This window comes from Myotis davidii, unplaced genomic scaffold, assembly GCF_000327345.1.
Source record: "Myotis davidii unplaced genomic scaffold, ASM32734v1 scaffold125, whole genome shotgun sequence".
NCBI lineage: Eukaryota > Metazoa > Chordata > Mammalia > Chiroptera > Vespertilionidae > Myotis > Myotis davidii.
The window spans coordinates 1,042,849-1,069,130 of record NW_006299390.1 but is presented as its reverse complement, the minus strand read 5'-3'; the positions used below and the strand labels follow the sequence as shown (position 1 = coordinate 1,069,130).

Genomic DNA, 26,282 nt, shown 5'->3' with positions numbered 1-26,282 from the left:
GAACCTGGCTGGAGAACCTAGCGAGAGAACATGGCTACAGAACCTGGCTGGAGAAACTAGCAAGAGAACATGGACACAGAACTTGGCTGGAGATTTTGGCTAGAGATCCTGGCAAGGCTGCTGATCAACTGAACGCTGTCTCCATGTCATTCCTTCTTCGCCGACTCCGTCCACACCTTTGGGGACCCCTGGACCCGCTGGGGCTGGACCCCGGCACCATGCCACCACCACCACCAATCCCCAAGCAGGTGACGGCCGGCCTCGGTGTACCCAGAGACTTCTGCTCAGTGGCCTCAGACCTGGCACTGGTGCTGAGTTTCAATCTGTATTAACGTGGTAGCCTTCTGGTACCTCCCCGAGAACCTAAATCACACAACTCATTATTACCTATGGCTCTTTCAGTGGCTAAGCCTATCAAGCAGCAGCAGGCTGCCAAGTGCATTGGGCCTTTTGCTGACGTGCCCCAGGCCTGGTACTGGTGGCAGCAGGCATTGGTACACAGTTTGGTCCATCCCATGTGCATTCAGGCAAAGCACAGACAACTACTAACTGTGGATCACTTTGTAACTCCTAACAGGGAGCCAAGGGCAGGTCACAGCCAGCTTCTGACGTTGACCTACATAGGAGCCAGCATACCAGTGGCTCCCTTCAGACAAAACAGAGCATGACCTCATTAGCTCCACAAGAGGCACACCCAAAGGGAGTTCTCCACCTTGCTGGGATGAATTCTGTTCCTGGGGTCTGTCCCTACACAGCAGCTCATAAACTGTGGTCATGGCCAATCATTACTGACAACCTGAGAGTCAACTACACCCAGGGACACACCAATAGCAAGCGAAGCTCAACTACAATATGAGGACTCACATAATGCACACAAGAGCCATTCCTGGAGCACCCCCTGGTCCTATTAAACAAATTTCAAATACCAGGAAACCATGTTGAGAATTACTTGTTAGATAGGAAGGAATTCCGTAACCACATTGTAGATGAGGTTGGGGCTGGCCTAGAACAGCGGTTCTCAACCTGTGGGTCGCGACCCCTTTGGGGGTCGAACAACTCTTATACAGGGGTTGCCCAAGACCATCGGAAAACACATATATAATTACATATTGTTTTTGTGATTAATCACTATACTTTAATTATGTTCAATTTGTAACAATGAAAACATATCCTGCATATCAGATATTTACATTACTATTCATAACAATAGCAAAATTACAGTTATGAAGTAGCAACGAAAATAATTTTATGGTTGGGGGTCACCACATGAGGAACTGTATTAAAGGGTCGCAGCATTAGGAAGGTTGAGAACCACTGGCCTAGAAGATAAACCTGATTTATTCCTTTTACCTAGAAGAAGTGCAGAGGACTTGGGAGGGCAGGTGTTCACTTTTGATTTTCCAAGTGTGTCCCTTAGAGGCTATCCCAACTGTAAAAGTGGTGCCTAATCTTGAATAGTTTAATCCAACTTTACCTTATGTTTCATGTAAGCCATACATATAAGACATGATATAGCAGAATTACTAACAACAATATTATAGAAAGGGGGGAAATTATTGCTTTGCTATAGGAACAATACTTTAAATACACTATAAAGCAACAGTGATCCACAGTCGTATACTTCCATATATGGAAAATGACTTTCAGTAGAATCTCAAGTATCTGCTGCATATGAACAAGCTGAAATGGAACCATCAAAGGCCATTTGGGAAAAAACATGGATATTATATCCCTTAAAATAAAGCTTCAATTTCATAATAACCCTACAGTTAAAGAAACAATCTGGCTCACTAGTATTTAGGCAAACTAGTAAGAGCATACCTATTTGGGAAACCAACTTTGAATGTCTAATGTGTTACCTGTAGGCACTCGTTTGGCTCATCAATATAATTATTGAAGTATCTCACCACTCATAAAATAAGACTTTAAAAATCTCTTCATTTTGCTTACTTTTCAGAGGCACAGATGATTTGCCTAACTGTAACCTTTCAGTTCACATTTGAACAAAGTTCATTTCTTCCCAAGTAGGGGTATCAGCAATTTTATATTCTTACTAGAGACCTAGTGCAAGAATTTGTGCATGGTTGGGGTCCCTCGGCCTGGCCGGTGAATGGGGTTGATTGGGGCCGATGGGGGCTGGCCAGCCAGCCAGGGAGGAACCACGGGAGGTTGGCCAGTGGGCTGAGGAGGGACCGCAGGAGGGCTCCAGGGAGTGTACAGGCCTCTTGCCCAGTCCCGATAGGCCGGAAGCAAGTTAATCTACTGGTTGGAGTGTCTGCCCCCTGGTGGTCAGAGCGTGTCATAGCGACTGGTTGAGCAGTCGACCAAATGGTTGATCAACCGGTCGGACACTTAGCATATTATGGTTTTATTATATTCTTATATCCAAATATTACAGCATTTTTGTGTAGAATCACTTTACCCTTTGGTGCTTCCTACCATTATAAAAAATAGAGACTGACGTTTTGCCCTTCAAAAAATACTTTATAAATGAAATGATAAATGATTTGAAAAATTAAAGGATAGTGTAATAACCACACAATTTTTCCACAAACAGATTAGTGGCTGGAAATTTAATAAAGCAGATATTCTTTTAAACAACATGAATATAAAGAAAAAGAGGACAGTTCAAAATAGTAACTAAACATGGAATGTTATTCTTGGGAACATTTTTCTCAGTTTGTTGAGATCTTGATTCCAGGTGTATCCTCTGTTTGGCACAAATAAATTTTTGGTTTGGACATTTCTCACATCAACAATAACTATTCCAAATTCTCCATAAAAGGTTTTCTAATATACTGAGTCAAAACCATTTAAGTCTACTTAAAAAGACTGCAATAAACACTGCTTAGGAACTATGATTCTTATTCTCAGGATAATATGATATGGATAAGCATTTGAAACAGCTATGAAACAATACCAAAATGTTTATGACGAAGTGTGATATGACTAGATTAGATTGCCACAAAACTCTGATAAAGGAAAATCCCTCTGGGAGAGGTTGGCGGAGCCTGCCCTCAAAGCTGGAGCAAGATTTGGATTTGACACAAGGAATACCATGCCTATACGAGAACTCAAGTACACGGTGTTTGTGAAAAGTAAAGAAAAAGATAAAATTAGAAAGAGATGATGGTACAGACTACCAAAAGTCCTTAAGTGCCAAGCTGAGTCCTGTAGATGTTAATGATTCTATGCTTCAATGACAGGAGAGAAATAATGAAAACAAGAACTGAAAAAATTTCATCTGCTAATGGTGCTCATCCTATTTAATAAAAGCCTAATATGGTAAGTGTCTGGGCGTCTGGTCGGCCGTTCAACCAATCAAAGCGTAATATGCTAATGATATGCTAAGGCCACTCAACTGCTCGCTGACATGCACTGACCACCAGGGGGCAGAGAGTCGACCAGTCGGCCAGTTGCTATGACCTGCACTGACCAATAGGGTGGCAGACGCTCCGACTGGTAGGTTAGCTTGCTGCTGGGGTCTGGCCGATTGGGACTGAGCAAGATGGGCCAGATATATCCTGGAGCCCTTCCATGGTCCTTCCCGGCCTGGCCAATCCGATGGTCCCGCCCCAGCCCCGATTGTGCACTGGTGGGGTCCCTCAGCCTGGCCTGCACCCTCTTGCAATCTGGGACCCCTTGGGGGATGTCAAAGAGCCAGTTTTGGCCCAATCCCGCCGGCCAGAGCAAGGGACCCCACTGGTGCACAAATTCATGCACCAGGCCTCTAGTAATGAGTAAAGTAGGATAAGGTTGGAGGCCAACTCTGACACAAGAGGAACAAACCCTAGATATTAGGAAACTTTAGGGGATCAGCGTGGAGAGGGGAATGAAAAACAAATACAAAGACTAGTGAAAATTTTGGTTTAAAGTTATTACCCAGAAAAGTCTTCTTGGTGCATGGTGATGATTATGGCCTCTATAGCATCTCCCACTGAAGTCAGTAAGGGTTGAACAGCATTTCCCATAAGAACATGGATTGTCTGAAAAGAAGAAAAAAGGGAGGAAAAACAAAATTGAAGACTAACAAAGAAATTTGTTATGAGAAGCATTCTGACTTAAAGTTTTCCTATTTTATCAAATTAGTTATAATAACTCAACAGAAGTCTGCTCCTCTCCCTAACTGCTGTCAGAAATGATTTTTAAAGCTTAATAGTTGTAGAACATGGCACTGAAAAATCTCAACTCCTCCACACTGCTCATTTTAGAAAAAGAGAGGAGTAGTGCCACTATGAAGTTTGGAGACACTGTTTCATTGTTACAACTGGGGTGAGCCAGGGTTTTGTTGCTGGCATCTTGTGGGCAGAAGATGGAGATGTTGCTAAACATCCTACAGAACAGTCTCCAACAACAAAGAACTAATGTGTCAATAGTGCTAAGACTGAGAAACTGTTCTATAGTGAGATATAACCATTGGTTAGGTTATGCCAAATGCTAGACCTTAGTTATGGGTTGTTAGTGTAAAAGTACTGACCGGGCTTCAATACTTTTACACTAAAATCTAAATACTCAAAATAAAAAATTTAAGAACATTATGTATGTTATGACTATACACAGAATGAAGATGGATGGCTTTGGCTCAGACAAATGATTTCATCCAACAAGAAAAGTTTAAATATGACCCTTATTCAATAAACTTCTAAATGTCGTCTCCAGCCCTCTGACAACAGGTAGGTTACAGTGATATCAGTGCTCTAGGAGTGCTAGGAGATCATGAGAGAGACAACTCATACTGAGAGGATCTGAAATCCAAAAAGTGTTGCTTGAACTGAATTTCAAAGGACAAATAGGGAAGAACCACTTGACAGAGGGTAGGGGTAGGGGGGCTTATGTTAAGGCAGAGGAACCTGAGAAAGCTGATGCATTTGGGGAACTGCAAGCCTTCAATACCGATAGTGTGAGGTGCCTGCCTATGTAGGAAAGAGCCAGGCAGCAGGTGTACTCCGCGTAGGGGGCTAAGGAGTTGGGAGTTTATCCTGAAGGGACTGGGAAATCAATGATGGGTTTTCAGCCATGCAAAAAATGTGGTTAAAGGTTTGAATTTAAAGGGACGTGGATGCAGGGATAGGGCACCAGGTTGGCCATGCCTTAGATCTCAGTTCAGTTCCGAAAGCCTTACTCGCAAAAACCACTTAGTTTGCTCTGTACCTGCATGGTTGATAAGTCAAATGAAGACTAGTGCAGAGTTGGAACAGAGATTGGGCATCTTTCTCCCCTGACTCTCTCCGTTCTGAGGTTTGCCTCTCACTTTCCAGCAGGCCTGGTTGAACTGGGCTCTTTCCCCAGGTTCCTTTGGCCTGAAGGTCTGCAGGTTTCGTTCTGTTTTGTTTTTCTCCTGTTTTTAGCCACCCAGACTTGCCTGAGCCAGGACTGCAGTCACCACTTTAGAGCAAAGTCACGCACAATGAGAAACTCTTCTTGTTGCTTGCTCTAGATTTCCACATCCTGCTTTTTCTCATCTCCAAAGCCCTCCAGTAGGCTTTTTGTTTCGTTTGTTTTTGTTATTTTCCCCATAATTATTTGTAGCAGGATGTGTAGTTAGATACCCTTTTATATCAGAGTTGGAAACCAATCCTATGCAGTTATAAACTTTCTACAAAGAAAACTACAGGCCCACATGGCTTCATTGGTGAATTCAACTAAGCATTTAAAGAAGAAAACAGTATAAATTCTATACAAATTCTTCCAGAAAATAGAAGAGGATGAAACATTCCCAAACCTAATTGGTTAGGTGAGTATTAACTTTATATAAAAACCAAGCAAATAATTACAAGAAACTATATGCCAGTATCTCTGATAATTGTAGATACAAACATCTTTAACAAACATTAGGTAAATCAAATCCAGGAATACATAAAAAGGGTAATAAATCATAACCAAGGTCAGTCTGATATTTGAAAATAAATTCCTATAAAGGATTTTATTAACAGAACAAAGGAGTAAAACCATGATCATATCAACAGATTCAGAAAAAGCCATTTGATGAAACAATACCATTTATTATAATAAAAAGTTTCCATAAACTAAAACTAGAAGGGAACTTTCTTAATCTCACAAAGGCCATCTTAACACACACACACACACACACACACACACACACACACACACCCTCTAGCTAACATCATACTTAAAATAGTAAAATACTGAATGCCTGCACCCAGTCAACAAGGTCCACGCTCACCAGTTCTATTTAGGACTATAAAACAAGGCATGAAAAGGCAGGCATAAAGGTCAGAAAGCAAGAAATAAAACTGTCTCCATTTGCACATGATGATGGTGTACACAGAAAACTTAATAGCTGATGAAGTTTCCTACTTAGGGAAAATATAAAACAGGAAGAGAAGAGAGCATCTTGGGGAATGCCTTCAAGGATGGGTAGAGTATTAACAACTATGAGAGGAAATTGAGAAAGGAGATAAAATTATATTCCATAAGCTCTTTGAAAAAAAAGCAGGGAATTCTGTCATACATTTTAAAAGGATTTATTTAAAATAACTAAGATTACAAAAATACTGAAGCCTTAGCAATCAGGGATATTCATTCATTAGAACATCAAAACTTCACAATAAGGAGGAAATGAAAAATTGTCATATACAAACTTAGCAATACAATCACTATCTGCACCATTCAATCACAGTAATAAATGAAACAGAATTATTGGGCCAAGGTGTTTAAATGGTACTTAGAGCTGAGGTGGTTACAATGAAATGACTTGAAATTAAGAGTAATTATGCCACTCATGACAAACTAGGTAATGCTTATAACATGATGGTGAACTTCAAGCCTAAATAACATTTGATTTTAGATACAATTTCAAAGAAAAGGCTATTATATGTCTTTACCTATATTTTCAGTAGATAGAAAAGTATGTTTAATATATTTTCTACCAACTATTAAAACCATAGATTTTTGGTCCTTGGGCTGCAGTCATGTATTCATCATTAACATTCTATCCCTAATTCAAAGTGAGGTAACAAGTTTCATATAATGTTATGAAATACAATTTTATGAAATAGTCTTTTCTTAAAGTAGGAGGGTTTTATTAGTGTTTTCCTTAATGTGTCATAATGAGTTTGATAAGCTTGAACTAAAAGGCAAGTCAAACTGTTAAACTAAGTTCTGTTAACATAAGCAATTAAGTCTCTAATTGGCATGGCCACTGCAAGATGCCTTTGAACTGATTGCTAATCTTCTCAAGGGTGAAGATTAAAGTTTCAGTAAAGTGCAGTGCCCAGCTACATAAGATACTGGTTCTGGTGGGCAAACCTCAGAGGAGGGCTACAGCCCAAGATGAAGTCAATTTTCCCTGCACTGACCTCAACTCCCAGCCCAAAGTGACTGTTGGGAATAACCTTTGTTGTATGTTACAATTCAGAGAATCCACCCTATATGAATTATCGTCTCCAAGGATTTCTATTTTTAACTTATCCAGAAGGTTTTTATTATCAGGGAAAGTGTAGGCACTCTATCTTAATCTTTAGAATGAACTTTCTCAAACATCAATTTAGTGAATCATTATCAGGATGCTTTAAAAAATAATATATGAGTACAGAAAAATAAGAGTGCATCACAAAAATAAGAGCAAGTATTGTTTTGTGAAACCTCTGTTTTAAGTATGGAAATGTATATAGATGTATATTCTATATATACATGTGTATGTGTGTATATATATATGCAATTGTATATGCAGATATATTTATAAAAGCTTATGTATTATGTATGGGGTGCCAAAGTAAAATGTATTTCTTATCTTGGGTAGTGATCAAAAAATGTTTGACAGCACTGCTAGAATATAAGGAAAAGATGTGGAACTACAGAAAAGAAAACTACATGTATTTCCTGCTTAGGAGAAAGAATATCAAGACCGTTCGGTTTGTCATACTGACCTGATTTTATACTGTTTTTATGACCAGTAATAAATTGGGCAACTCTTACTAAAAACAATTATTTTATTATGGCAACTTTAATAATATTTCATGATAATGAGATGAGCACTCTGAATCTCACATCAACATTGTTTTCCATTAAACTTCCTTAGTAGCTAGAAAGGAGGTATATTTATGTTGGAATATATTAGAAAGGTAATTTACTCTAATTTCAAACCTTAGAGACACACTTTACAGTTCCTTAACCTTGGCATTATTGACATTTTGAGCTCTATAATTTTTTTTGTTAATCCTCACTTGAGGATATTTTTCCATTGATTTTTAGAGAGAGTGGAAGAGCGAGGGAAAGACAGAGAGAGACATCGTTGTGAAAGAGACACATCGACTGGTTGCCTCCTGCACACTCCCCGACCAGGGCCCGGGCAGGGGAGGAGCCTACAACCAAGGTACGTGCCCTTGACTGGAGTAAAACCTGGGACCCTTTGGTTCCCAGGCCAACGTTCTCCACTGAGCCAAACAAGCTAGGGTTCTATAGTTCTTTTTGTGGAGAGCTGTCCTATGTATTGCAGGTTTAACAGCATCCCTGGTACTAGATGCTCTCCTTTCCCAGTTGTGACAATCAAAATGTTTTCAGATATTGTTAAATATCCTGGTGAACAAAATAGGGGACAAAATCAACCTGGTGAAGAACCACTACTTTAACAGGATAATGCTTGCCTGTACTACGTTAAGACACAGTGAATACTTGCTTCTCTTGCTTGTGATACAATTATCCTACGTGGAACAACAATCTGTAGACACCAACAGAGTCAATATATTTTTAAATTCTAGAAAATATAAACACACATGTATCCTCTCTCTTTAGGATAACTATGAACATGCTACTTTTGGTATATGTAGAGAATTCAGAATTAGTTTTAAAATGTGACATCTCCCACTCATTCAAACAAATAATTCTAAATCCCACTTTGATCTATAGTCAAAGATTCAATGAAAGTATTTTACCTTTAGGGCTGAAATTATAGTTTGCTCAGCTGCTGGTGGAAATGAGCACTGACTGGAAACCACCTAAAACAAAGTTTTGATCCAGTTAAACTTTTGTTTAAGCTATTTTTTAAAAATATGTTTTTATTGATTTCAGAGAGAGGAAGTGAAAGGGAGAGAGAGAGAGAATGATCAATGAGAGAGAAACATCAATTGGTTGCTTCCTGCATACCCCCGCCTCCCCGTCATATGCCCTGACTTGGAAATTGAACCAGCAACCTTTTGGGATAATGCCCAACAGAGCCACACCAACCAGGGCAAAACAGGATGATTACTTTAGAGTAATGTCTCACAAATGTTTTAAAAACGCATTAGCATTGTTCTGGCCGGGTGGCTCAATTGGTTGGAGCTCAGTTAAACTAGGATGAAAAATACTTTCCTGTATAAAGCAAATATATACTTCAAATAATCAAACCTTAAGAGGAGCTAGTTTCTATTACTCACTCTACATAGATTTTAATGATAAAGTTATAACTTGAAAAGGTCAGTCTAAAGCCATATTTATGTATTTCTTTAAAATTTTTCACTCTTCTAGGTTGACTGTAATTTTAAACAGTCTTTAAAATACAAATGTCAGAGCATTTGAGATTCTGCTTCCTATCAATGCTGTCAGTTTGGCTCAAATAAACTCATAAAATTTTTAAAAAATAATAATGAAAATAAAATACAAATGTCAGATTTTTTTTATAAATCAATGCAAACATTATAAAAATTCTAAAAGTCTCAATAAAAGCATTTAAATCAGGCTAAATAAATACAACACTTCATTGCTTGTGGTGCTTTAGAGTAATAATTAAAGAAAATGGAAAATATATCATTTATTTTTTATTCTTTATTGTTGAAAATATTACAGATGTCCCCCTTTTCCCCCCATTGACCCCTTATAGCCCACACCCTCCCCTCTTTACCATGCTGTTGTCTATGCCCATGTGTTATGCATATATGCATACAAATTCTTTGGTTAATCTCTTCCCGCCCACCCCTGCCATGTATTCTTTTTATTTAGTTTTATTATTTACTTTTCTGAGATTCACTAATAACCCTTTAAAATATATTTTGCTTAGTGTGTGAAATGTACATTTTTAGAAACCCTACTAAAAAGACTTGTTAAAAAGTTTAGTAAGTGAATAACAGTCACATAATTATTCTAAAATACAAGCTAGTATATGAAAGGTCAAGTTTTAAAGAACATCACCTAATCTTTAGCATCCTTCAGGCTTCTAAACACTTATCTCCCTACCTACTGAAACCTTTGAAAATGAGATGATTTTTATATAGCAAAAACAAGTGACTCAAAGTCAAAGATGAGATGAAAGTGCTTTCCTAAGTAATTATGAATATAGTTCATTTTAGACATATATATATGAAGGCAGACAAGTTAAAGTTCAGTAATTTCTTTAAAAAACGGCAAAAAGAATATATATAGCCATCAGTGATTATATCATAAAACTTCACAGTTTTCATGCAGCTCCTTCACTCTTTTTGTGAAGAAATAGAACCTTTTGACAAAGAGGGCTTAGAGTTCTTACTCTGTCATTAGGTTTGCTGTAAGTTACTACCACTCACAAGGTATCATATTATGCTTTTTAATAGGTATGGAATGGATAATTTATCCTTAACATTATTTGTCCAATAAACTGGATTATAACAACCAAACTTGAGAATCTATAGTTCATGTGTTTTAAACGAAATGTACAGATAAAAAGTCACACAAATAAAGGCAAGGGTGAAAGACTGTATAAAGAAACTTAATTCCTTGGTTTATTTTACAGTCATCATGTTTTCATTGCATTATTTTGCAAAAAAAATTAAATAATTCATAAACTTTGAGGCAAGAAGAAAGAAAAACTTGAAATTCAGTCAAAAACATAAAGATAAAGGTTACCTTTGTTACTGATTGGTGCAACCTGAACAGTGAATTCACTACTGCCACATTTCTCCTCTGCCCTTCCGTAAGAGGCCCAATCACCTGACTTGCATCTCCTTGTGTGGAAAGCTGTAAGAATTCAACACAAAAAGAAATGACCATAATGGCGGAGGTGGGGATGGGGGTGGGATTAATGCCCCTCTGACAAAATGGTAACTGGAAATATTCAGGCCAAGCTTTGGACTTTCAGCACGGCAGGAACCTCTGTAGAGATAACACCATGGATATGGAGATAACCTTGCCCAAGAGAAACAGCCTACATCAATACATCACAGCTGACGGACTCCTGAGGGGGTATGACCCAAAAGTCTAGTGTGTGCTGTTATTTTGATACATCAGCATATATTCCTGGGGAATACTTTCTGGCAACTGTCAAGGAAAGAAGGGAGGGAGGAAGGGAGGAAGAAATAAAGGAAGAGAGGAAGGAATAAAAATAAACCTATATTCTCTGTACATTTGACGGTCATCATAATATTCCAATGAAATAAGTGGTGAAAAGAGGTATTACTCTCATTTTTTATAGATTAAAAAATAATTTTAAAGGAAGTTGCCTAAGATTATAATAATGGTATGAAAGATCAGTAGAAGTGGTATCAGAACTTTCTCCTCCTGACCTTTAACTTACTTCTAAATGAATGACTTTTAGGGAACAGGACCTGGAATGCTTTATGAATCAATCTAAAACTATTATAATTCAATTTAAAAAAATCCACATATAAATCATTCTCATATTGATCATATTTTAATCCATTCCTCTATAACAATTATTATTTAAAGGCAAATTAAATCTGATCAGGACAAATAAAACATGGTGCAAGTAACTCTATGAATGTAGATGCATAACTCAAACATATGAAAAATTGGCCTTTGAGGAGTGTTCCTAATAGTGAGCCAAATAAAATGTGAGAGAAATACTTTTTTTTTCTTTTGTCTTTTCTTTTACAACCATATACATATATTTTTCCAAAATTAAACTCAATTCTCACTTGATAAATTTCTACTTGTGGTAATAAAATACAATTTTTAAAAACATTTAAAAATGGCAATTAAAATAAAGAGACTAATCCTTTGTTGAAGTTACCACCCATGATAATGGCTATTAAGTCAACAAAAGGTTTTGACATCAGGTTAAATAACTGGAATTTATTTGGCCTTTTCTTGCGGACAGTCACCAACTTGCAATCAGGTTGTGTTTTAAAACAACCACTTGTAGTGGGTGGGCCAAAAAAAGCCATAGTTTTCTTACAGAAATTAGGTGAAAAATTAATGGTTAGAATCTCAGAAGAGCCTACAAAATCCAGTTTAACCCCTAAATGGTAAACTAATACTAATAAAACTCTGAGCTCCCATGAATCAGCAGGAGATGTGGGCTCTGTGCTATGATGAAGGTGGGGAAGGTTCCTGAATAAGCCACTTGAGAGATTGAAGTGGCAATGGCTAGTGGTGTCAGAGGTTATGGCATATGTTCACTAGTGTTACAATGACCAGTGTTTTTGTGCTATTACCTACTTTGTTTTAAAAGTGACTCAGAGCTAAGATATATGAGAAGGTAATGTGGTAAGCAGACAGACAGACATGAGCAGAGCAAGGACCATGGGCCAGGCACAGAAGGCCACCAGGGCAGAAAGCCCCAGGTGCTTAGCAAAGGGTAAAACAGATAACAAGGACCTCCCCTGAGGGTAACCGTCCTCCTCTAGCATAGGCTGGTCATGTGATTTGGCCCCCCTCACTTTCCATGTCGCTGGTCATGTGGTTCTGACCCTCCCTGGACCTTTCCTCCCCTGGCCTGTTGCTAGTCATGCGGTAGATACCTTTAGAGGAGGAACAAGGGGCAGAACGGCCTCATAAGACCCCCATACAAACCCCTGGCAGGACCACTCCCTTAAGCATTAACCCCGGGGATAACATCTAGGCCTCAGTGGTGTGTCAGCTCCAGGCCCAGAAAAGCAGCCAACCAGAGGAGCGATGCCATGCTGACCTCCGGACCAGCGACCCCTGCCCTGGCGCCAACCTACCAGTGGAGACCACAGCCCTGAAAGGCCCACCTGGAAAGCTGCTGAATATTCTATGGAGACCCTCCCCTAAAATCCCCACCCTCAAAAGCCGGAGGACTGAGGACCCAGCAGCGCTCCCACACCTTTCCAGTCCCTCTCCTTAAGCTCCAAGGGCCCCTTCTTTTGCCTCTGTAACTTGTTTCCTGAGCCCATTTCTTCTGTCACACTTCTTTTACCTCCGTGACTTTTAAAATAAACTTTCTCTTAGTAACAAAAAAAGTGACTTTATCAGAGCTGAGAAGGGTATATATGGCTGCTTGCCCCTTCTCTCATCTCTTTGGAAACTCCTGAGTTTCCTTTTTCTTTAAATTTTGGTGATGCTATGAGCCTTCTTACATTGCTAAGGTATCAGTTTTCTCTTTCTGATCTTCTCATCTCCCCTTATCTTGGTCTAATGTGCTTTAAAATGGGAACTAGAGAACTAATCACACAAAAGCTGGGAGACTTTCCTATGAAATAAGGGTATACTTTAGGGCATGGACATTGTGACATCAATTCTGGCAGTTCCGAGGATGCTTGTTTTGTTTTTTAATATATTTTTATTGATTTCAGAGAGGAAGGGAGAGGGAGAAAGAGATGGAAACATCAATAAAGAGAATCATTGATCCGCTGCCTCCGGCATGCCCCCTACTGGGGATCGAGCCTGCAACCCTGGCATGTGCCCTTGACTAGAATCGAACCCGGGACCCTTTAGCCTGCAAGCTGATGCTCTATCCACTGAGACAAACCAGCTAGGGTTCCAAGGATGCTTTTATTTCCTTCTTGGTTCTTATTTATACTTCAGACTGTTGAATTTGTCAAATATTTGACTTTTGATTAAAAAAAGGAAAGGATTCCCTACATATTTATGTATATAAAAACAAGAACAGGTTCATTCAATCACTGAACAGATTCAGTGGTGACATTACATCTTGATATCAGACTTCAACCTTCACAATTTAAAATCTGTTATCAAAGAGAAGACAATTTGAGATGGGTTCCCTTTTGAATAGTTAACATGTTACCAAAAAGCTGGAAACAAAATCAGATCTTGTTTATACATGAGAGATGACCAAGACCAGCACACAGGAGTACAATATAGCTTTGTAATTCAAAGCTGTATTGCTCATAACCTTGTATTTCTGTTACAAAGAGCTTTTATCAACTTACCTTACTCATTAACCTCCTTCACATCTCTATGCTCCTGTCCCTTAAGTCAAAATCTCCACCTGGCTCATGGGGTTTGGTAACCACAAAGTGTGGGGAAGGCAAACACAATTGGCAAGAAAGAATCACAAAGCTTTTACTTTATTTTTCTTCAAGGGCCTTATGCTTTTGAACAGATGGAATTTCCACCTACCCACAACCAATCACCAGCTCCTAAACACTGGCCTGTTAATTAAATTTAGAGCCACCAGTCTGCACATTTTTAATTCTTTGAGGAAGAAAGAACTATTATTCACTGTCAGGTATAGTGAGCTTTCCCATTTTTCAATAATGAATGCTATAACTAATTTATTAATCAAAGGAAAACTCTTTACATACAAGCATTTTAGAATGCTTCAAAATTCATTATCTGTTCTCCACTCTAAACTTTAATGGGGAGTTGTATTTTAATTCTATCTTGTTTATATGTCCCAAATCAGTCACTATTATTTCTTATCTTATGCAATTAAGGCTTAGATTTATCTACATGTCTACCAATTATTTGTGTTTACTATTACTTCTTGTTATTCAATCCTTCCTTTTAAGTAGACTATGTTCCATCCCCTCTTCTACTCCCTCTATTATAGCCCAGGCCAGGCGGCTCAGTTGGTTGGAGTGTTGTCCCGTACACCAAAACGGTTTTGGGGTTTCAGTTGGAGTGTGTATGGGAGGCAACTGATCAATGTTTCTCTCTCACATCAATGTTTCTCTTTCTCTTGCTTCCTCTCTCTTTAAAATCAATAAATATATACTCAGGTGAGGTTTTTTATTTTTTTAAAAAGTGGGATAGAAACTCTTAAATCTCATTCCTTTATTGATATTCACTTTTCCCCCCTGTGATGACTTCATACGGGTATTATTAAAATAATAATCCTGGCCCCTAGCCCATTTGGGTCAGTGGATAGAGTGTCGGCTGCGGATGGAAGGGTCCAGGGTTCGATTCCGGTCAGGGGCACATGCCTGAGTCACAGGATCAATCCCCACTAGGGGGAGTGCAGGAGGCAGCCAATCCATGATTTTCTCTCATCAATGATGTTTCTATCTCTCTCCCTCTCCCTTCGTCTCTGAAATCAATAAAAATATTTAAAAAGAAAAAGAAAATTTCGTTTTAAAAAGTTTAAGGAGCATTAAAAAATTGATTGATTTTAGAGAGTAAGGAAGAGGAGAGAGAGAGAAAGAGAGAGAGAGAGAGAGAAACATCAATTTGTTGTTCCACTTGTTTATTGATTCTTGGATGTACCCTGACTGGGGATCAAATCCACAACGTTGGTGTATCAGGATGACACTCTAGCCAACTAAGCTACCTGGCCAGGGCCACTTAAAATTTTTTAAGTCAACAAGTTTCTGTTAACCTTTAGCACAGTAGGTCTGGAAGCCATGAGTAATTTAGGGTCACAGATTATTTGACCAACAGTATAAATTTAATCAGATGTTTGTCGATATGTTTTTATTTTGCCATTATTGCCTTAACTGAAGTCACAAGTTACCATTACCACTGCTTCCTCCTGTTGGATAAAATGTAAAATATTTCCTATTAATGCTGGCTCTTCCTTCTAATGTTGTTCTTGGAGGGGATCATCTCATAAGGATTATCTTTCTCACATTTCAATAATTACCCTAAACTCTATTAGATATAGTACTGAATTTCATTTATAGAAATAAAACAAGCAATAAACATCATAATAAAGCTTCTATAAAAACACCCTTGAGAGAAAAATTAGTCATCGAATTACCTACAAAGAGCTTTGATTATCTCTATAGGGCCAGTTTTCAAGAAACAAAGTTTAGAAAAAGAGGCTTCTAATTTATTTGCCAAGGCTACAAGAACAATTGAATGGAAAATAGTACATATTAATATGCAAACAAAATGTGACCATCCTAATAGGAAGCCTCATGATATGACTGTTATCAACAAGGATCATTTCATACAAATTCCTTCAGTTCAATTTGTTACCAACCTATCTAAAAATTATTCCAGCACCAACTGGAACTACTAGGACATAGGTAAAACCAGATTACTTTATTTTCTGATATTCCAATTAGGAGCAGTCAGAGAGGCTAAAAGATATGGCTGACTACCCTATAAAGACAGGAGAGATGTCAGATTTTGGCACATTCTCTAAAATTAGTTCATCAACAGCAGTTAAATATATACTAAAGCCTTGGTGTTTAGATTTCAGTGAGGACCCATATGTATTAGTTAAATGTGTGCCTAACTTTAAAATATTAATGTATAGAATTAAGATTATGATTCCATTACATAGCTATTGCTTTAAATACATGCAAACAGCTCAAAGTATAACTATGGTAGAATAGCCATTTTTTAATAAATGCAACCTTTTTTCTGGTTTAAATTCACCAGAAAGTTTCAAAAGTTCACTAAAGTAAATAAATTTTCAGTGAATTCACTATTAATTATTAGTCCAGTATTGTATAATTAGTAATTTTAAACAAAATCATGAAAGTTTATAGAAGGGATATCACTTACTAGCTGTTCTGATTTTACACCATATAACTGGATGGTCTTGGCCACGTTTTTTGACACAGCTAATGTGAGGTTTGCATCAACAGCAGCTACATTTAGTTCACTGGAGAAAACAAGAGCAGACTTTATTAGCAGCACTGTTCATGAGCAAAGTAAAGAACAACATATAAACCCAAAATCAACAAGCGATATAGTAGTTCTTTTTATAGATTTCATTGATATCAAGAATTGCATTGTTTCAATTTCCTTCCTAAATTCAGCATTAGAAAAAAAGTGCTTTGAGATGGCTTGGTTAATGACCAGTTTCTCATTAATGAAAGCATACCACTGTGGGTTCAGGCAGTAATTATGAGAGTAAATTGTGTACAGATTTTAAAAGTAGCACTCTGAATACTGATAAGTGCAATTATAGACACTGCATATCACAGACATCTGCAAGGAAATGACAGCTCTTGAATGCAAATGATGACCTTGGAAGGACATGGGCTAAAAGTATAAATTACAGGAGATACATTAAGATACTCAGTTTCTAGAAATTATGCCAATTCATGCTATTTTGTGTGGTTCTGTAATTATATCAAAAGCATAGCAAGAATTTAATTTTGAATTATTAAAGTATGTTTATTTTCAATTTTAACATTGAATTAATTGGGACATCTGAGCTATCAACCAAAAAAAAAAAAAGTGAAAATACCAGGAGCTAAAAATTGCATGAAAACCCATATAGAGGCAGAAACCAGGAGAAGTAATTATTGTATCTGAAATAGCAAAATAAATTTGGCACCAGATTCTCTATATAAAGAAAATGAAGGACTTTGAAATAACACTAGTATATACTATGTGTGACAGAAATGCCTTTTCATACAATAGTGAGACATAATGTCTTTAATGTTCACTTTTAAACAATGGCATAAGTATGCTTCTGTAAGCTCCACATGATACTTGATTACAGCACTGCCAAGCTGCATAGAGGAAGGGGAGAGATGCCCCTTTAATATTTCCATAAGCAGGTCAAGGAGACCAAGCTGAAGCCAGGACTGTTTTGTCACCACCATGCTACACAGCTAACAAACACATTAGGGTAAAAAATCCTAGAGTCAGGACTTTGGAAAGTCCTGGTAAGTGTGGAGAGATCTGGGATAAAAATGCTGGGCAATGTAGATACTTTATAGGAATATTTGTACCTGGAGAGATGCTTATGTAAATTACACCTGTGGCTTTTTAGTCTTATTCTCGCATGCCTCAGAATCACTGTCATCAAATTTGTAGTCTAAAAGAATCCAGACATTTCTATACTGTCGTCCTATATTGGTTAACTACTATTTTTACTCCTCAAAGTGTTCATCGACAAATGTAAAAACCTACTGTTAAGACAATTTGTTAGCTATGATGGGAACTGAGATAGTTGCAGTTGCAAATTAATCTGGGTCAACTGTAAATTTCTGAAGGCAACATTATAATTACATTGTCTGCTAGCATTCAAGTGGCACCTCTGCTAGGCTACCTTCCCTTTTGGGAATTTTAAAAGCTGCCACATTCACTTAGAAAGCTTAAAATAGCAACACAAGCAAGCTAGTGAGGATTATAATCCTGCATATGCCATGAAGTACTTCATGAATTTAAGAAAAATTAATCTCTATGGTTTAGCTTCTCAATTTATAAAATTATGCCTATACTTTCCTGTGTAATAGAAATTTACTATAGCATAAAGAATTTGCATCATTGACAAGAAACATAATAAGTAGAATAGACTATTTTTTTTACAGTATTTAAAAAATGGTTTCATTAATTGGAATCTTAAGTACTTCATGTGCACTCATTCACTACAAAACTCTTGATATAACTGCAGGACTAATCTATGTATATAAAAGGCTAAGTAACCATCTGTCCATCCATCCGACTGGCCAGTACATACGACACACACTGGCAATTTAAAAATAAACATTGAAAAAATAAATAAATAAACATTGACTTGCGATACATATAAAGGTCTTGCTGGTGCCAATCGCATGTGTGTGTTTTGATCTGTCATTGTTGATCATGAATTTGGTTGACACTTCTATTATAGAGAAGGGCGAATAGTGATTAAAGTATTTCTTCTAATTAATTTCCTTTCAATGTGCACAAATCCGTGCACTGGGCCACTTGTTACTTAAATAATTTAAGATAAATTAAAATATATTGCTTTCATACATGACTAACAAACATGGCAGGCATTTTAATAACATGCCATTGTATTAAAAATACATACCTTGCTATAGTTTTAATAATACCTTCCAGTTCATCTGAAGAAGGAGGATTACGACCACCAGGGGGGAAAACCAAGTTGATAGGGTCAAAGAGTCGAGATAAGGACTTTGATAGATAAGCAGCCTCATAGGGTTGTATTGAGTCTTTTAAAGCCTTTTCTGGACTGTGGAAACAAAAACGTATTAAAAATGAATTTAGGCTGCAAGTGCCTTTCTTAAAAAGCAAATCTAAATAAAACCTAACTCTACATGCAGAAAAAGCAGAAATTTTGTTTAAATATACATAGAAATACATTTCATAATTAAACATTTATTAAGGACTAAACATTTTAATTTACACATAAATCCTAGGTATAAATGTAATATAACATACACCAATACCTACTGAAGTAAGTCTGTCATTTGAAACTCAAAGACTAACACTGTAAAATCTTCTTAATTTCTAACAGGGCTATACCTTTACTTAGCAAATCCTATCTTTATAGTGTCATATCTGCAGAGACCTGTTCCACTAGCTGTGATTTTCAACCTTTTTCTTCTCATGGCACACATGGACTAATTACTAAAATTCTGCAGTACACCAAAATATATATTTTTTGCTATTCTGACAAAAACAGAGGTATAACTTTGATTGATTTACTGGACAGCCGAACGACTTTCCAGTCATCATTCCGGACATCCTTCTGGACAAAGCCATGGCGGCAGGAGCCGAAGCAGAGGCAGTCAGGCAGGCAGGTGAGCAGTTAGACAGATGAGGCAGGCAGGCAGAGTGGTTAGGGATGATCAGGCAGGCAGGCATGCCAGCAGTTAAGAGTCAGCGATCCCAGATTGCGGTTGTCACTTTTTTATTTGACAATCTAAGGGAAAAGAGGTAAGTGTCCCTGAATAAATAGTCAGGTATTGCATATTTTAAAAATTCTTGCAGTTGCTGTAGCTGGGTACTCAGTGGTTAGTGTGGTTTGATACGTCAAAGTTGCAGTTTGATCCCAGACCCCACCTGGCTCAGTGGTTGAAAGTGGGCCTATGAACCAGGAGGCTGCCATTTGATTCATGGTCAGGGCACATGCCTGGGTGGTGGGCTTGATCCCCAGTGGGGGATGTGCAGGAGGCAGCCAATCAATGATCTCTCTCATTTCTCTCTCTCTCCCTTCTCTAAAATCAATAAATAAGTAAAATTTAAAAAAGAAAAGACTGTCGAGGTTTCCTTAAAAAATGAAAAATTAAAAAATCTTGCGGTACACTGGTTGAAAATTGCTGCACTCGCTCAATCCTTTTCACCCATAGCTGGCACCTCCCATAAAGCTCACTGACTGGCAGAGAAGTATACATACAGGTCTAGGTTTTCATCTGCCTTCCCATGCCCAAACTGTTACTAATAAGAATGAGGAGAAAATAAAAAGTATTTGTTAACGTCCTACAATCACATAAATACTCCCCACTGGAGTTCTAAGCTAATTTGTTTTACAATATTCTTCACAAATGAAAATGTAACCTATTAAACACTTCTTTTCCTCCATACTCTTTCTATGCCTTCAATTATTTGTGTTGATTTTCATTTAGCAGTCCGATTATTGAGTCTTAGAGTTTTCCTCTAACAATTATTATCAAATACATCATCCCTGTTTATGATCCTTTTACCAGCCCTACCATTCTCTTTTGCCCTGCCACTGTCTTTTTCTTTTTCTTAAATAAATCCCTCTTCATCCTAAATATTAACCTTGAAAACAAATGACCTGCTCCTTCATGTATACAAAGCCTGGCTTTCTCCTTTCCCACTCTTTCTGATCAACTGACAAGACCTAGATGTCAGAATGCTCTTGGCTGTGTGTCATAATTCCATGGTTATCACTTGGTACTTTCTCATTCAATAAGTATTTCACTCAACACATATTTACTGGGAATACCGTGTACCAGGCCCTTTTTAAGTGCTGGGAAGATACAGATTTAAAATGCTTAACACTCTAGTAAAGAAATATGCAGGCTGCCCTGACCAGTGTTGCTTACTGGTTGGAGTTGCCCCCAACACCAAAGGGTTGAAGGTTCGATTACTGGTTAAGGGCACATGCCTGTGTTGCAGTTCACTCCCTAACACCTGGTCGGGTGCGTGCAGGAGGCAACCAGTCGATGTGTCTCTTTCACACTGATGTTTCTCTCTCTGTCCTCTCCCTTCCACTCTTTCTGAAAAGTAATGGAGAAAATATCCTCAGGTAAGGATGAAAAAAAAAGGAAATATGCAGGTAAAGTATAATAGATGAAGACAGAAAGACCACAGTGGGAAAAGTGAAGAATTAGTGCCTAAATCTGTTAGAAGTAATCCTATACTGAAGTCTATGGCATCTCTTTAATCTTCTGTTTTTCCTTCTGTCATTTATTAACCTTAAGAAATGTCTTCCCCAACACAATGCAACATACAACATACAAGATGAAGTACTTTACTGTAGAATTGTACACCTGAAGCCTTTAATTCTATAAACCAATGTCAACCCAATTTTTAAAAAAAGCATCTTCCATCTTCCACAGAAACGTTAGCCCTAGCACTCTTCCTGCTCTCCAGTGCTCTAAGGGTCCTTGGGGGCTACAATGTCAAACAGGTATCTTTTTTCACTTATTTCTGTTCTGTGCCAGGAATCCATCTACCTTTATTTTATCTTTACTATGGAGCTTCCTTATATCTGAGCCAACATTCTGAACTGCTGCAACTCTAAGATCTCTAAGATTGAGAACTTTCCCACACTCCGACTCTCCTCTACTTCCCTCCCTCCTACAAATACTATTAAGCCTTCACAATTTGTCAGGCACTTCCTAAATGTAGGAAATGTAGCTGTGAAGTCAGTTCAAAAATTCTGTCCTAAAAGTTTACATGCTAATGAAAGTGATACTAAATAAATAAATAAATAAAATTTAAATGAGTTAAGTATGGAATAAACCTGTCTATTGTGGTCTTTCTGAGTTAATCCTACTTGGAGTTTACAGAGCTTCCTAGATAATATAAATGTTATAATATTATTTTAATTGCCCATTTAGGCCTGAACCCCCCAGGATCAGGTCTAAACGTCAGTTGGACATCGCTTGAGGGTCCCAGACTGGAGAGGGTACAGGCTGGGCTGAGGGACATCTCCTCCCACCCATTGCATGAATTTTGTGCACTGGGCCTCTAGCTTTTCAATAAAACCTGTAACTGTGCAGAAACTCCATTTCTTTAACATGGCACTGTCTCCTTTCTATCCATCCACTCCCTTAATCATTAAGCCCTTAAGACATCAGATTCTGGACAGCATTAAACTGTCTTAAGAAAATGCCTCAAGTAACACCTTACTCTAGTGAAGCAGGGAAGCATCCTGAGGTCCTCTTAGCCTACATTTCCTGGCATGAACCACTATTTCAAAAGCCAGGGGAAGGTTTATTAAGACTCCAGTATTTTCATGGTACCACAATAAGGTAGAGTTGCCACTCCTTGAATGGTGCTTGGGCATACTTCTTTTTTTTTTTTTTATAATATATTTTATTGATTTTTACAGAGAGGAAAGGAGAGGAATAGAGAGTTAGAAACATCGATGAGAGAGAAACATCGATCAGCTGCCTCCTGCACATTCTCTACTGGGTATGTGCCTGCAACCAAGGTACATGTCCTTGACCGGAATCGAACCTGGGACCCTTGAGTCTTCAGGCTGATGCTCTGTCCACTGAGCCAAACCGGCTAGGGCTGGGCACACTTCTTGATCTCATTTGCCTGAAACTCGCCTCAGCTATAGGAAGCTGTTAGCAGGATGAGCCCTGCAATTGGGAGATGGGGGCTGTAAATGAAAAAAAGAACTTCTATGGAAAGTAATCTCACAGAGTACTCTGATCATTAATTCCTAACTGGGCTGGTCATGGTGAGTATTCATGCCTTAGGCCTATAACTTCTTTGGGGAAACATTTTAAACCAGGCCTGTCCATTTTTCCAAGTTAACACATTTCTGAAATACCAGAAGTAGTACCCCTCAAAAGGAGGAATCAAACCTCAAAAGAGCACATAATCTCATTAACTATCCTGTAATCTAATGCAACCCTACTTTCTCCAATCGCCTTACATCCCCTCCTTAATTTCAAATGCATAAAAGAAACTGTCAATCTGTTACTCTCTAGAGCATTTGAGATCTTGTTTCCTGGCATATGTTATCAATTATCAATTTGGCTCAAATAAACTCTTATAAAAATTCTCCAAAGATCTGGAAGTTTATCAAGTTGACAGGGCAAAGGGAGCCTTTTGTTCTTTGTGGCTGCAGTCTCAAGTAGAGTGTATGCCTTGCTGAGATGGGAGAATGGAGGGAAGACACAGTTTTGGCTCAAATATCACAGGCTCTTCAATAAATTCTTTTTTACTGAATTTTCACAGATTTCGAGTAAATGATTTGTCATTTGCTGTTTGCTTTTAGGACCATTTCCAGAGGCTTGACATTGTTATTTTTAGTCCTAACCAGTTTCACTGGAGAGTGGGTCAGTGTAGTATTAACCACTCAGAAGTCGATCTTCTCCTATTGTGTCATTAATCAATTCTAATGATGCTTTTGTATCTACCATTCCTTATCTAGGCCTCCAAAACCTTTATTTTGCTATGTTAAGAAATCAATTATCAGTCCTCATCTTCAACTTTTCTGTAGTATATGACACAGTTAACTGATCTTCCTTAAACTGAAATGAAATTCTTTCTTTGGGGTCCCACACTACTGTCAGTTTTTCTCCTCTATAATCATTTTCTTGCTTAGCCTCCATTGCAGGCTGCCATCCCTCTGGCCAATCTATGAATTTGTAGAACCTGTTTTGGGCCAGAGTTCTTGTTTACCTTTATATATATCTTCCCTATGCAATCTCCTCCAATTCCATGATTTTTAAAAATGGTTATAGTGATGACTCTCAAATATGTATTTCTAGCCTTGATTCACATTCAACTACCTTTTCAACAACTCTATTTGCATCTTCAATTCAACAGTTTCAAAAGTAAATTCAGCACTATTCCATAAAAGAAACGTCTTCCCTTCTTAACAGTCTTCTCCCAAACTTGTTCAAATATATCCCTGGTTCTTTTCCTCTCAAATCTAATTTATTGGCTTGCCCTCTAAACTATATATTTTTTGTTATTGTTGTTAATCCTCATCCGAAAATTTTCTTTCAACTGATTTTTAGAGTGGGAGGGAGGGAAAGTGGAAGGAGAGAGAAACATCGATGTGAGAGGGTCACATCAATTGGTTGCCTGCACACGCCCCAACTGGAACTGGAAATCAAATCTGTAACCCAGTTATGTATCTCTGACCAAGATATAATTCAACCATAGTATTGTTTTTAAGTGAAAGAAACAAACATTTAAAATCACCCATGAAAAATCCAACATTTTTCTTACAAGGTACGGGATAACAATCTGTTATCTGAGTCAGTCTCTTCACTATAAATATGATTCTAGTGTTTAAAGGTGTGCAAATCAATTGATTTGGTACGCAAATAAAAATTTTAAAATAATACTCTTTTTCAACATAGGAGGAACAGGTGGCTGCTTTAAACTCGAGATGTATGTTGTTTTCCAATGTGGCTCCTAAACATGAGTGATCTAAGAGATTTTCAGGTTTAATTTTGCATGTGTTCAATTTTTCCCTACCAGAGAACCTATTCCAGCATAAGATTAAGACAAAATCTTAACATGCCAACAAACAGGTTTGATTAAACAAACATACTCATAATCTGGCTTTTTTGGTATGAACATGTCTTGCGTATCATCTTCCATGTGTTGTAAGTCAACATAGAGTTCTGTGGTTCCACTTGCATTAAATTTTCCTTGAATACTTTGGCTGTACTGTTGAAGACGCTTCCATAAGTCATTATAAAGACGCAATAATTTAGGGTATTCTCCTTCAAATGCCTGTTTCAAAAACATAGAAGCTGCCAAGCAAAACAATAAATGCATTAGATAAATGATAAAACAAAACGTAGCTAGAAGTTTCTTTTGTATAGGAAGATGATGGGACAAACAGCTTACATTACAGGTCAAACCAAAGGTGTATTCCAAAGAGGCCATTTAAATAATTCTGGTATAGTTTTATTAACCAATGTAACCCCAATAAATGCAATTTAAAATAAATAAAATGATGCTACCCTGGCCAACTTGGCTCACGGTTTAGAGCATCAGCCTGTGGACCAAAGGGTTGTGGGTTCGATTCTCAGTCAAGGGCACATACTTTGTTTGCAGGCTTGATCCCAGGCACAGGTCAGGGCCCATGTGGGAGACAAACAATTGATGTGTCTCTCTCATATCAATGTTTTTCTCTCCACACCACCCCTCACCCCCTTCCACTCTCTAAAAATCAATAGAAAAATATTATTGGGTGAGGATTTCTTTTTTAAATTCAGCAAATCTGGTCCATGAATATATAAAAAGAATAATACATTATGACCAAGAGGGATTTATCCTAAGAACTCTAATATCAATCAGTGTGACTCTGTAACAGGGAATAAAAAGTTTATACAACTCGGACAAACCATGAAATGGAATTAGAATAAAACATACTAACAAACAGATAAAAGGAACTGACCTATACTGACAGTTTCCTTATAAGCATACTAGAGGCCTGGTGCATGAAAATTTGTGCAGTGGGGGGAGGGGTGGTGGTGAGACAGTCCTTCAGCCCAGCCTGTGACCTCTCGGGATGGAGCCCTCGGGGGATGTCCGACTGACAGCTTAGGCCTGCTCCCTGCAGCCTACCTGTCGTTATGCTATTCAGTCAATTTGCATATTAGCCTTTTATTATATGCTAGAGGCCTGGTGCATGAAATTTGTGCACGGAGGGAAGGGGATGTCCCTCAGTCGGCCTGCACTCTCTCCAATCTGGGACCTCTCGGAGGATGTGCGACTGCCGGTTTAGGCCAGCCCAATCGCCCCCAACTGCCCTCTTCTCCCAGCCCAATCGCCCCCAACTGCCCTCCCCTGCCGGCCATATTGTGGTAGCTAAACAAACAAAAACAACAACCCAAACTAAACTAATAGACACAGACAACAGTATGGTGATTACCAGAAAGAAAGGGGGGTGGAGAGAAAGAAAAGAGTAAAGGGGATCGAAAAGGGTGATGCAAGAAGACTTGACTTGGCCATATTGTGGTAGCTATCTTGTGATGACATGGGGGCAGCCATCTTGTGATAACATGGAGGTGGCCATGTTGTGATGACGTGGGGCGGCCATCTTGTGACATCGCGCAATGCCACCTAGGCTTTTATTATATAGGAAGATTGCAGGCATCAGCAGTTCCAGTTCCTCTTGTATAAGAAATGGCCTTGACCATGACTTCAGTTGACAGAGGTTACCCGACTGCAGGAATTTGGCTAGAACTCACCAGTTCAAGCACATTGACACTAAAGATCCATATCTGGACCAGCAAGGATACTGCCTGCCTGTCCACGGCCCCTCCTCCTGATTTCTTTGT

General features: G+C 38.2%; 1 protein-coding gene across 1 annotated transcript in view; it reads right to left on the bottom strand.

Annotated features, from left to right (window-relative positions):
* Nucleotides 1-26,282, bottom strand: part of COG5 (component of oligomeric golgi complex 5) — a 183,936-nt gene that overhangs the window by 31,617 nt on the left and 126,037 nt on the right. The window contains exons 12-17 of the mRNA XM_006774876.2: nt 24,542-24,746; nt 18,836-18,997; nt 16,588-16,687; nt 10,819-10,929; nt 8,895-8,957; nt 3,883-3,986 (exon numbers count right to left, since the gene is read on the bottom strand). Coding sequence (XP_006774939.2) covers nt 3,883-3,986; nt 8,895-8,957; nt 10,819-10,929; nt 16,588-16,687; nt 18,836-18,997; nt 24,542-24,746 — 745 coding nt within the window. The remainder of the gene's footprint in view (nt 1-3,882; nt 3,987-8,894; nt 8,958-10,818; nt 10,930-16,587; nt 16,688-18,835; nt 18,998-24,541; nt 24,747-26,282) is intronic.